General features: G+C 55.1%; 1 protein-coding gene across 1 annotated transcript in view; it reads right to left on the bottom strand.

Moving 5' to 3' along the window:
- CDH23 (cadherin-related 23) overlaps positions 1 to 13,102 on the bottom strand; it is a 235,780-nt gene extending 222,678 nt beyond the window's left edge. The window contains exons 1-3 of the mRNA XM_012663249.1: positions 12,914 to 13,102; positions 8,966 to 9,094; positions 1,601 to 1,679 (exon numbers count right to left, since the gene is read on the bottom strand). Of these exons, the coding sequence (XP_012518703.1) occupies positions 1,601 to 1,679; positions 8,966 to 9,025 (139 nt within the window). The 5' untranslated portion in view covers positions 9,026 to 9,094; positions 12,914 to 13,102. The remainder of the gene's footprint in view (positions 1 to 1,600; positions 1,680 to 8,965; positions 9,095 to 12,913) is intronic.
- Positions 13,103 to 13,449: the final 347 nt, after the last annotated feature.

The following is a 13,449-nucleotide window of genomic DNA, read 5'->3' as shown; positions in this document are numbered from 1 at the left end:
CAAACCCGTGTTCCTGCTGACACTCACCACTGGGGCTGGGCTGGCATTTGCTCTGGGGTCCTGGGGTGCCCCTGGCTTAGGGGCACAATAATAGTCATGACAACAGCTGCAGGTCACAGGAGCCCACAACACCCCTGATTCCCTGCATTCCCAAGGGTGTGAGGTAGCTCCCTCCCACCAGCTAACCCCTAACTTCCCAAGGTAGTATTAGCTGCTAGCAGTAATAATAATATTAGCTAATACTTATGAAGTACTTTATATACATTAATTAAGCTCTTTACATATATTTAATAATCTGACACCCACCTTTTTTTCTTTGAGACAGGGTCTTACTCTGTTACTCATGCTGGAGTGCAGTGGTGTGATCATAGCTCACTGCAACCTCAAACTCCTGGGCTCAAGCGATCCTCCTGCCTCAGCCACCCGAGTAGCAGGGACTACAGGTGTATCACTGTGCCCAGTTAATTATTTTATTTTATGTAGAGATTGGGTCTTGCTGTGTTGCCCAGGCTGGTCTTGAACTCCTAGTCTCAAATGATTCTCCCACCTTGGCCTCCCAAAGTGCTGGGATTATAGGTGTGAGCCACCACGCCCAGCCTCATCTGACCCTTAAACCACCTTGATGTAGGTACTCTTATCGTACCCATTTTATGGAGGACAAACTGAGGTATAGGAACCCACCCAAAAACAATCTGGCTCGAGTCTCCATCCTCTACATTCTTGATCACTATGCCTTGCTGTCTTTCGAGCATTAGGGAGAACATGCTGCAACAATGCCACTCCCTGTTCTTGTAGGTGTGGGGGTGTGGTAGGGAGGGGCAATGAGTGGAAACTGGCCTGGTGGCCTGACATCCTCTTGGCCATCGGTCTGGACTGCCCAGATGTGCCAGGCTGACTCTTCACCAGCTCGTGGGCTGAGCAGGGGGCCGAGCAGAGCCTGTGCAAGTGAGGAGCAGCCTCTTACTGGACCTCTCGCCAGCAACCTTGCCCAAGACCACCTGGCCCTGGACAGCCAAACGGAGCTGCCGTTTTGTCAGTCTTTGGTGGGATCGTGGGTCAGGGAACCATCCCTGCAGTCAGCCACTTGTCCGCTCAACCGCAGGATCTGAGTAGGGAGGGAGAGGGCTAATGTGTCTCCCTCTGCAACTTTCCAGACGAGACATGAATTCCCAATGGTTGGAAATGTGAAAAGAGCATGAAATCAGCCGAAGCCACTGCTCCATTTGTTCTAAAATGATGTCAAAACTGCTACATTTTCATCAAATAGGAAAAGAAAAAGAAAAAGCCAGAGCACAGAAGGAGCTTAGATGGGAGTCACCAATGTCCCAAGCTTAGAGCCCCAAAGTGCCCAGAGGCCTCAGATCTTGGACCGCAGCACATGCTCCCGCCGCCCAGTGCCATCCAAGCAGCCCCCAGACACCCTGGCCTCCTTCCTTCATCCAGCTGGTCCCCTTCTTGGGTCCTTTGGTGAGCACTGTCCCTAGAGATAGGCTCATACACTGTCCCACATGCCCACAGACTTTTCCTTAGACCCTCAGAGCCTGAGACCCCTACAGAGGTGCTTCTTGGGTGGAGGACGCAGGGGTAGTCTTTGCCTTACCTGAAACGATGGTGTAGCCAATCCCCCGGGGACGTCCTTTATCCTGGTCAATGGCAGTGATGATGCGCACCGTCGTGCCCTGGGTAGGAGAGAGGAGGGACTTGAGTTTGGTCCCCTAGGCTGCTTTCTCTGTAGCTGTCGTGGCACTGCGGCTTCCCTCCCCAGGCTGACTCCTGCAGCAAGGCCAGCCCAGGAAGGAGGTGCCAAGTGCTCAGGCCTCAGCTGCCCCCATTGTCCCTGGGACACACACTGAAGCCCCCAGGCAAGCACCCCCAATCCTGTGGGGAGGCCCAGCCTCACTGATGCTCTCACTCCCTGTTCCCCTCCCCACATCCCCCGTCATTTTGGATGAATCACCTATGGGAGAAGAACAGAGATGGGGCATTTGGCAAAGAGACAAGAGATCTGGGGTCTACCTCGACCACCCATCATGCTGCTATGTGACCTCTGGCCTCAGTCTACCCCACCTTAATATGATTAACACCACAAACTCTGGGACCTTGTTGTCACTGGGGTCTGAATAAAGGAGAACATCATGGATCAATTACTCTATGGATGAAAGCATCGGAAGTCCTGAAAGCAAGTATCTCCAGGGATGATCGCGGCAATCCTGCAGGCCACCATGGCCCTAGGAACCATGCCCCATACGGCACTGCTCCTGGTAGTTTCTGCCTCAATGGCTCTGCCCTACCCCCCATTGGTGGGGGCAGGGCCAGGAGCTGGGACTACCAGGATGGGGGCACAATCTGGTGAGGAGTCAAGCACATGTGCATGGACAGCTGCTGCACATATCCGGAGAGCATGTAGACACATATGGCTCAGATGGAGAAATGGACGAAACAGGGGAGAAGTCCACCTGGAGGAATTGGCAAAGGGTTGCACAGATGGCGACGTTTAGGATGGGTCATGAAGGATGAGCAGGAGTTTTCTAGGGAGAGAAAATGAAAAGGAAGGCGGTCCAGGTAGGAGATACAGTACAGGCAAGGGCGTGGAGGCACGAGACTATCTTAGGAAGAGATCCTCGCACATAATGTGCATATTCCAACATCAGTTGACTGGCTGGTTGATTGAATAAATCGACACATGGGAGGACCCTAAGGTCACTGCCACCACTCGCTGAGTTGTCCCTTGCCCAGGGCAGCCCTAACCTTGCTCCCCGGGCCCCATGATACCATTGCCCGTGCCAGCACGCCTGCCCACCCTGCCTGCCGGCGGTTCTGGCCCTGGCTTGTGGCTTTCCCTGGTGATGGACAGCAGAACAGGCCCTGTCCCAGCCTCTAGGGAAATATCAACCCTGGCATCTGCTTGCCTAATGAAGGGCTCTTGTGGCCTTGGCCGCCTCTTGTCATTTATCAGCAGGAAGCTGAAGCCTGTGCTGCACCCCCTACCCCATCTCCTGTGCTGAGAGGCTTGTTCTCTGACCACAGGCCCTCTACCCTGGGGCAGCTGCCCCCTCCCCAACTCCTCCCAGTCTCACTGCCAGGACACAGCAGGGGAATGCACCACCTCTCCCTCCCCAGGCACTGCTGCCCTTCCCAGCGGTCCTCCACCCGCTCCTGGCCTACCAGGGTAACTAGGCCCAGTGCCTGGGACAGGGAACCTTAGGAGGACAGGACAAGGTGGCCAGTGGGGGCCTGTGCAAAGAGGGGACCTGGTGGCCAAAGAACCCCCAGTCCTCAGAGCCCTGCAAGCACCTCCCCCTGGGCATTCCAGCACTGGGCTACCCAGAGTCCTGTTGGCGGGTAGGCTCAGAGGGGGCCAGCTGGCTCTCCAGGACAGGGGGACAAGGAGGACTCTGCCCAGAAGGGTCATACCTGAGCTTCCATGAAGCAAGCTCTGACAGGCTCCTGGAAAACTTTGGGGTTTCATCTCTTTTTGGGTAAATAAATCCACTTTTAATAAAACCCTGAGCTTTTAATACAAGTGCAGCCAGAAAGACTGGAAATGTTATGAGAAGGAATTAACAGGGAGGAATGGGGGCTCCTGGGAACCCACGGCTCTTGTTCCAGAGTCTCAGTGATTATATTTTCAATATACTGAAACTTATTTCTAAAGACGAGGGGATAGAGAAGTGCGGCCTTGCCCGGCCCAGAGCCAGCCCCGCTCCTGAGGGAACTCTGCCCACAGTGGTCCTCCAGGGATTCTCCCCAGCTGGGGAGAGCACCAGGGCATGGCCAGGAAGGCAGACGGGCAGGCCCAGGGCCAGCTGGAGGGCTCAAGAAGCCACAGGAACCCATGTTTCAGGGAGTAAGGGGCCTCCTGGGAAATGAGGCTGTCCCTAGAGAGGCTAACAGTTTGCAGGCCTGTGGGGTCCTGCCTCCTGTGATGGGAGGGAAGGAGGAGTAGAGCAAGACGGTTAAGGGTCTGACTCTGTTGTGAGATTGCTTGCATTTGACTCCTTTGAGTAAGTCACCTTTAACCTCTCACTGCCTTGTTTTCGCCATCTATAAAATGGGTATAATCACAGTCCCCACCCCTCGGCAGCTGATATGTGTAAAGCACCCAGAACAGCACCTGATGCACAGCAAATGCTATAAATGCGACTGTTACTATTAATTGGGGCCTGGAAGTGCTGGGTGCATCTGATGAAAACTCAGGTGCCTCTTCCCAGATAATGCACATACATGTGACGTTTCCAAGCAATTTCAGCAAATTCAAACTCCCCAACACCCCAGATTAATCCTCTCCACCCTAGAGATAAGGAGTTTTCTGTGCATTATAAGAACATCTGGTCTGGGTGTGGTGGCTCACACCTGTAATCCTAGCAATTTGGGAGGCTGAGGCAGGAGGATCACTTGATCCCAGGAGTTCAAGGCCAGCCTGAGCAACACAGGGAGACCCCATCTCTATAAAAAAAAGATATGAATAATTAGCCAGGCATGGTGGTGCACGCCTGTAGTCCCAGCTACTCAGGAGGTTGAGGTGGGAGCACCACTGGAGCCCAGGAGTTTGAAGTTGCAGTGAGCTAGGATGTCGCCATTGCACTCCAGCAGGGTGACAGAGTGAGACTGTGTCTCAAAAAAAAAAAAAAAAAAGAACTGCTAACAGCCTCCAAGGAAAACTAGCACTAGCTGCCCCCTCTCTCTTCCCTCACTGTGGGGGTGTGTGTAGGTTCTTTCACAACCCTCGTGGTAGAGGAACATGCGAGGAAACGGAGGCCCAGAGGGTTCGGGGGTTTGCTGAAGGTCACGAGGTATGGCGAGTGGGTGGGACAAGGGTGACTGGGGAATGGGAGGCCCCACCACATGGGGGTCGCCCGGAGGGCCCATCGCTCCCTGGCAGAAGCGAGAAGGCGCAGGGTTCTGCACCCCGTGAGTGTGCCGAGAGGAGTGGATACAGCCCCAGCCTATGAGGCCTGGGTACCGGCAGGGAAGGGGGCCACTGTCCAGAGCAGCTGGACTTCTCTAGAAGGGACCGCGTCTCTCCCTTTTCTTTGCTTGTCTCCTTCCAAGAAGCCCCGGCCAGGAGAGCCGTGACACAGGGGCCCGACTGGGCCGCGCCTGGCCTCAGGAGTCCCCATCCTCTTCCTTCCCTGCCAGCTCGGCTGAGACGCCCCCACCCCCGCTTCCGTGACAGGATTAAGGACCTGAAAGGTGGACACGCAGTATGCAGTTTGCTTCGGGAGTGGGAGGCGCCCTTGGTGGGGAGGAGGCCGCGGGGGCGGAAGGGGACTTCCGACGAGAGCTGCCACAGCACATTCTGAGGTAGAAAATCCTATTTCTCAGTCCTTAATTCCAGTCAATTCCAGTCAAAGGGCCGATAGGCATCGGCTGGCAGTAATTTGTGCAGTTTATCCGCTCTTTTCACCGTCTATCGGTCCTTCACTGACGGGCAGGCCAACATGCTGCTGCTCGAGTGAGGAAATTAAAATCTGATGCAATAATCCCAAATAAGAAGGATTTTATTGGGTAATATATACACTTTAGATGAGGCACGCTCGCCCGATGCACTGATACAGGGAGGCGCACACGCTGGGCGCCGCAGATAAAGCGGGGAGCGGGGAGAGTGGGGAAGGTCCGAGTGGAGGCCCCGGGCAGCAGAGGCTGGGCGTGTGGGTGCCGGGGTCCCCGGGCGGGGAGGCTGACAGGCCACGGTGCGCCGCAGCCCTGGTCCTGCCTGGGAATTGCTGCGTTAAATCAGGGCTCCACGCCGTAAAGGTGCAGGGAGGGCCCAGATCAAGGCACGGAAACCAATTAGAAGCCTGGAGAAGCCGGCCTAGGGGTGTAAGGAGATTGGCCTGAAGGAGAAAAGCTCTGCAGGAGACAAGGGAACTCAGGAACTCCTCTCCCGCGCGGAGAAGGAGGGAAGGCAGGTGCGTGGACACAGAGGATGCTTCTGTGGGTGTCGGGAGGGCCAGGCCAGGCCCGGGGCAGTCTGAAAGCCCAGACTTACTTCCTCTCTGGCTTCCCCAGGCCAGTCACGAGCCACCCAGTGGGGCTCAGACCTGCCCTCCCAGACTGAGCGTCCAGCAGCTGCCCAGGCAGTGGCTTTAGTGTTCTTGAGGGGACAAGGGGACAACTCTGGCGAGGCAAAGAGATGTCAAGACCCCTGAACCCAAGAGAGGAGAGTCCTATGAGGTGCGAAGGACAAGCGTGAGGAGACTAGGTGCTAAGGTGGGCAAGCGTCTGGTCTGCCCAGACTGAGGGTCAGCTAGCAGTAGCCCGTGGAATCATCTGGAGAACAGAGGGTGTGGTTTAGCGCAGAGCCTGCACACAGGCGGGGTCTAACAAATGCTGATGGATGAATAAAAGAATGAAGCCCAGAATGAATGGATGGACACACTCAAATCTGCAGACCTGAAACAAAACATGTACTAGTTTAATTTAGGATTGCTCTGCTAAGATACAGGGATGCTAGAAAACCACAAACCGAGAACGCCCTCCTTGCCGACTACTGCGCCTCCGAAAGGACACTGAGGCTGGGAGTCCCAATCCAATCTGACCGCAATAAATACTGACTGACCAGGTCACCACCCACCGCGGTTTAATGTCCTCTAATTGCCAGCACGCACATCTTATCGTTAAAGCCCTGAGGTGAGGGACACACGACTGCAGACACCATTAGCCCTAGTTTCCCAGCAAGTACGTGCTCAGAAGGCCGCGAGAGTCGGCCAAGGCGAGTGACGGCAGTGTGGGGACTTCTCTGCACTCCTCTGGCTGCCCGGCCACCCACTTCAATCGAGTTGGCTTTGGGCACCTTCTCTGCACTCGGCCCTGGGCATGATGCCCTGGGAGACCCAAAGAACACGGGTTACTTTTGAGCTCCCAGGGCATCGTGTGACTCCCAGAGAGTCAGGAAACCCACGTACAGAGGAGAACATTACAGGTGAGACTATAATTGCGTGGAAAATTATGCGGCATGGAGAGAGTCAATTCTACCAGAGTTGAGGGAGCGGGATCGCCACCTCTGGGACCGGCAGGGAAGAAGTCAAGAAAAAATTCTAAGAAAGGGGGAGAGTGAACTGGGTGGGTGGACTTTGGATTGGCAATGAGAGCAGGCACGAAGGGTGGAGAGGGTGCAGGATGCGGAGAGCGCTGGACTGCCAGGGCAGTGGCTCACTTACTCATTCACCCATCCCGTAAACGCTTCCTGAGCACCCACTGTGTGCTACGCCCCAGCAGACTTCAGTGCAGCAGGCAAGCTGTTCAAGGGCCCTGAGCACCCTGGGGACATTCATGGGCCAGGGGAAGATCGTTTTTGTCTGAAAACAGCATGTCAGGTCTAACCTGACACTGAGATGTCAGCCTGGGAAAGCTGGGGTGGAGGCAGAGAGAAAGGGGTCTGGGGAAGTCACGGGAGATGAGCCGGGCTGGGCTGAGCAGGGACAGTCTTCAGTCTCAAAAGCTGGGGTTTTCCTTGACCAGAGGATGCCAAGAAACAGAAGGCTGGGAGTAGAAGACAACCCCCTCTGCTCTCAAAGCAGCTTGAAACATCTGCAGTAGCAAATATGCTTGTTAGATCCTCCATCCACAGCTGGCCCCAAGAAGGGTGTGGCCTGAGTGGCCACACACCAGGAGACTGGGCCAAGAGCTTTGAAGCAGCCAAATCAAGGATGCCAGTGGTCGGGATAGCCATGATGGCCAAGCTGGGGAGATCACACCATCACACACACCATGGAGTACTACTCAGCCACAAAAGGGAATGAAATAACGTCCTTTGCAGCAACTTGGATGGAACTGGAGACCATCATCCTAAGCGAAGCATCTTAGGAATGGAAAAACAGATACCACATGTTCTCACTTATCAGTGGGAGCTAAATGAAGGATATATGTGGTCATAAAGAGCTGCAATGGACACTGGAAACTGACGAGGAGAGAGGGTGGGAGGGGTGAGGGGTAAAAATCTACCTGTTAAGTACCAAGTACCCTCTTCTGGTGACAGAGCGGTGACACTGAAAACCCTGACTTCCATGTAACAAACAACACTTGCATCCTCTAAGTTTTTTGGAAAAAAAAACAAAGGAAGCCCGCCTGTCACTTAAGCTCACTTCTGTGAGCTGTGCAGGTGTGCAAGCCAGCCCTGAGCACGCACAGGCTTCCCTGAAGTTCCCTCCAAAGAAGGGGCACATTTTTCTTCCCACGAATTCTGTTCCCCAAGCTGATGTCAGGAGTTGTGTCTGCCCAGAGGAGGTGCCTTTTCTAATTTATCAGCCCAGGCGGGTGTCCCGTTCTAGTTTGCACAGAAGCACGGATGGCCGCCAGACTAGGGATGCCCGTCATTGCCTGCCTGGCCCACAGCTTAGAGAAGCTGCCCCACCCACACCCCTGGGAGTGGGCAGCCGTGTGCTTTGTTCTCTAAGATGCCCAGTCCCAGCTGGCTGGGCCAGGGTGGACACGTGGCCCAACGGCAGCCAATCTATAGGCTGGCTAGCGACCTATGACCTTGTGACACAGCACAAAATCAGGAGCCTCTCTTGGAAACCTGGACTTGAGAAATTCTAAGACTGAGCAGTTGGGGACGGCAGCTAGAGCCAGGGCCCTCAGGGACGGCAAGCTGTTGCCATCCTGGGCAGTGCTGATGGGCCGAGAGATGCAGACTGGCCCGTGAGGGACACGGCTGAGCCACACTGATGTTCTGTGGAGCCTGACTGAGTCCAAATCCACCCTCCGGCCCCGTCTGGATTTTCCACCGCCATCACCACCCCTCCACACACATCTTCCTGAGCGGCTCCCCTTGCTTCCCCAGCAAGCCTTGTTCTTTGCCCCTGGGAGCCCTCTGGGGTAACAAGAGGGTGCGGTTGGGTATGGGGTGAGGAGGGGTTGGGGTTTCACTGTGCTAAGGCACCCATCACCACCATGCCTGGGGGCTGTGGGGGAGGCAAGCCAAGGGGGAGCTCAGCCCCTCGCCAGGGCCCAGGGGTCTTACCGGAGGAGAATGCTCATAGATGTTGGTGCTATAAGGCAAGTTGATGAAGATGGGGTCCATGTCCTGGACGTCTGTGATGATGATGGCCAAGTTGGCCAGGGTGGACAGAGGCCTGGTCTTGTCTTGATCCTTCAGGAACAGAAAGAGTACACAGCCTTAGGTTGAGTGATGTTGTGGACACGCACACACACATGTACACACACGCACACACAGAGACCAGAAATGTGTGACACACGTATGAACAAATGTGTACATGCACACACACACATGTGCTCTTACACTTCTGCAGGGAAGGGCTTAGTAAGAGGAAGCTCAAGAACTCTAAGAACCTATCAGGATTCCTAAGCTGTATAGGAAAACACAAACCGGGCCTCCAAGGCCCAGAGGAAGGTGGCCTTCCCAGTGTTACAAAGCAGGGCTGAGTGAGAGCCAGATCTCCTGCGCCACTGGGCAGCCTGACCACCTGGACGTCTGTTGGCGGGGTGACTGGCTTGGGATAAAGAGATGGTACCATCCTCAGCCTCTTTGCTGTGTTCCACTGGGGGCCACTGCCCCTCTCTGTGCCTACTTCCTGCCCCTCCTCATTCCAGGGCATCAGGGGATTGAGTAGGATGGAGACTCCTCAGAAGAAAGGCCCTTTGGCCACAGAGGGGGTTACTCTGGGATCCACATCCCTGCTCTGGACTGTGAATTTACCGGTCAGGTGATTTTCCCAGTCAAACCAGCAGGGGGCGCTCCAGGGCCTGTGACATCTGGGGGCTTCTAGGAAGGCGTCCCAAGAGTTCATGCAGCCCATACCCCTGTGACCAGGCAGGCAAAGTTAGTTGGGAATTTCATCCTATAAAAGTTCACCAATGAGCCTGTAGTCCCAGCTACTCGGGAGGCTGAGATGAGAGGATCGCTTGGGCCCAGGAGTTCAAGGCTGCAGTGAGCTGTGATCGCACCTACGAACAGCCACTGATTCCAACCTGGGCAATACAGTGAGACTCGTCTCTTAAAATTAATATTATTCAAATGAGTTAACAGAGACTCAGAGAGGTTAAGTAACTTGCCCAGAGACATACAACTGGTTAAGTGTGGAGCCAGGACTCAAACTCAGGTCCTTTTGCATAAAAATCTGCCCTTAACAGTCTGGACCTGAGCTCTAACATCAGCTTAGTCTCTAACCTGCTGGGTAACCTCAAATGAGTTCTTTTGCCTCCTGGAATCTCCGTGTCCTTCTCTTTGAGATGAAGGGCTCAACTGAATGACCCTGGGCTTGTAAATTCTTGAAGATTCTCTCCCTTGGTTTGTCTTGAAGGATGCAAGGCACTGCTGATGTTACAAGCCTGGCACCTGCTCCTGCCCACCAGAGAGAGAGCTGCAGCGTCCAGGAGGTGGGAGGGCTGGCTGTCCTTAGGAGTCCTTGGGGCAGCCCAGGAGATGGTGGGAGGGGCTTCAGGGGTGGGCAGTGGGTACGGCAGGGAGAGGAGAGTCTGGAAACAGGAGCTGAGCAGAGGGCTGTGGGGAGACAGCCTGCCAGGCTCAAGGCCAGGGCGCCCACAGCCCAGGTCTGGGCACTGTCCACCGGGAGAGCTTTCAGCCAGGGACCTGAACAGCCACCAGGCACACAGGGCCACAGTGGGGAGGCTCAGAACAAGTCCCCCAACCTCTTGGGCAGGGGATGCCAGTGGTTCTGATTTGCCATTACCAGGCTTTTGTGGGCAGCCGGCTTTTGTCCATCCTAGCACATGCCCTCCCCATCCCACACCTGTGGCTGCATCCTGTTTGTGCCACAGACACCCCTGGCTAGCCCACCCTCGACTCTACGGTGGGGAAAAGGGACAGCAGTGGGTACATTTGGGGGGAGCAGGCATTCTGCCAGGCTCTAGCTGTGACTGTGGGGCCTACAACTCTCAGCAGCGTCTTCTCACTCTGGTACCCACACACTGGTGGCTGGGAACCCACACTGCTCCCTGGGACGCCGTGCAGAAGAACCTCCTTGTGGAAATGCCCAGCGGCCAAGGCAGAGTGCCAGTCCCAAGAGGGACTTGCGGTGTCAGCTCATCCAGGAGTACGTGGGAAGCCATCCGCTGAGGGACTTCCAGTGCCTCTCCTGTCCTCTGCTCCTGACTGCTGGGAGAGTAACAGCAATTTAACCGTATTCATCATCCCAGCTTGAGCCCAGGCCTCTTGGCAGGCCTGGCCACCTGGATTCTTACCTGTGGCCTGCTCTGGTCTATTCCCCAGGGTCCAAAGCCATTGTTATGGTAGAAGAAAATTATCCCGCAGCAAAAGGTTCGTAGAGAAAGAGCGTGAGCATCTGCCTGTTTCTGGGCCCGGGTGTGCGCAAACGAAGGGAGGTGGAGAGCAGCGTGTGGGTGCAAGGGCGTGCGGAAAGCGCAGGCGAGTGTGCGCGAAAAGTAATTCTGGGCTTGCAAGTCCCCTTGACCCCAGCAGCCAATTTTATAAACAGCAGCACACACCTCCTCCCAGGTGACCACTACTTAACTAGGGGAGAAGGCAAGAATGTGAGTGTCATCAGCAGTGATCTCCCCACAGGCCACGGGGTCAGAGTCAAATAAGAAGTTCGCGTTTCCTGGCTCTTGAAGCCCCTCTGCATCTCAGCCGAGCCTGGGGGAGCCCTATCTTTCAAAACTGGATCCTCAACCTAGGGTCTAGGCTCTGTGACCTGCCAGTCCTGCTGGGAGCCCCACTACAGCTACAGGGGGCCAGGGGTGGGTGCTATGTGTCGAGTACATGGATTCTGGGGGATCAAGAGAGACTTCCATAGTTTGTTTTGCTCTTGGCCTAAGCTTTGTTCATTTGTTTGTTTGTTGAGACAGGGTCTTGCTGTGTTGCCCAGGCTGGAGTGCAGTGGCATGATCATAGCTCACTGTAGCCTCAAACTCCTGGGCTCAAGCGATCCTCCTGCCTCAGCCTCCTGAGTAGCTGGGACTACAGGCATGTACCACTATGGCTGGCTAATTTTTAATAAAAAATTTTTTTGTAGAGATGGGGTCTTGCTATTATGCCCAGGCTGGCTGCCGGGACTAAGGTTTGGAAATAAAAATCTAAGGGACAATAGGTCAACTTGCCAGCTGACGGCCCCAGCTGTGCCCTGAGGCAGCATCCAGGAGCAGGGAAGAGGGGACTGCAGGTCAGGATCTTATTTAGGGTGTGGCTGGCCTGTCCCCCAGGTCCCACAAACAGCTGGCAACAGAGGCCAGCTGTGATGTCCTACAGATTCAGATACTCCTGGCCACAGGGCATGGTGGTCAGAGCACTGCACTGGGAGTTAGAAAACCTGGGTTTGGGTTCTCGCCCCCCACTGTTCATCAGCTGTGTGAGTCTCAACAGAGTCAGCCATAACATGGCGTAATCACTTCTCTCCTGCCTCCTGCCCTTGACTAACGCAGCCTGGAATTCCCAGGGGCCAGTAGGGTGCCTGGCACAGACAGATGCTCCCTACTGTGTGAGTGTCACCACTCTGGGGAGAAGAGGCCCTTGGCTCCTGCATGTTGGGTGGTGTCAGGACACAGCTGGGTGGACACCTCCATCCTGTGTCCCAGAGAGCAAGAGGTGCCCTCCACTATGAATGTCCCAAGGAGGTTACCAGAACAGGCTCTGAAGTCAGGCTCCTGGGTGACTATGGGCAAGTCACTGAATTGCTCTCATGCCTCAGTTTTCTCATCTGTAAAATGGGCATCTTAGTAACACTTACGACACAGGGCTGCTCGAGGTTTACTAGGGACGGTCCATTTAAGCGCTCAGCGCAGTGCCAGGGATGCAGCACGAACCTTCAGTAATGTCAGCCATCATTTTTATTATTACTATCGCCAGTGTCATTACTATAGATCCTTGAGCAGCATGGAACTGAGTCACGTCCCATTGGGATGCCCCGTTGCTCTCTCTGAGGGTGGGAAAAGGCAGATGTCTGGCTGCCGGGGCCCCAGTGTGGCGACTCACCGTGGCGTTGACCGTGAGCTGGTAGGCCTGCGTGGTCTCATAGTCCAGCTCCCGGATCACTGTGACGATGCCCCGGGCGCTGTCGATGGCGAAGAACTGGGAGGGGGGCTGGAAGGAGTAGAGGACGCTGCCGCCCGCACCCAGGTCAGGGTCCGTGGCATTCACTATGAAGATGGGCGTCCCCACCGGAGTGTTCTGCGGGTGACAGCAAAGCAAATGCAAGGGTGAGCCAGAGCTTGGAGCAGCTGCCTTCCTCAGGGACTAGTCCCCGGAGCCCATGAACCACAGCCCTCCAGCCAACCAGACCCGGGGCTTTGTCATTTTCATTCTAGGAGGGTTCGGAGGAATTCAAAATGCAGTATCTATTTTTTTTTTATGGCCTCCTAGTGGCTATAAGAGCACCAGCTCCAAAGATGATCTGCTCATCCTAGAGTTCTGGATGAGGGGCCCTTTGGTCCCCAAACACGTTTCTTGGCAGTTTCATTTCCTTTGTCCAAGCCTCTTGGCTGTCCAAGCCACAGGCTTCTTTTTCAGGG

Source organism: Propithecus coquereli, unplaced genomic scaffold (genome assembly GCF_000956105.1).
Source record: "Propithecus coquereli isolate 6110/MARCELLA unplaced genomic scaffold, Pcoq_1.0 Scaffold80, whole genome shotgun sequence".
Lineage (NCBI taxonomy): Eukaryota > Metazoa > Chordata > Mammalia > Primates > Indriidae > Propithecus > Propithecus coquereli.
Note: the sequence above shows the minus strand (reverse complement) of the source record. Positions and strands in the feature narration are given on the sequence as shown.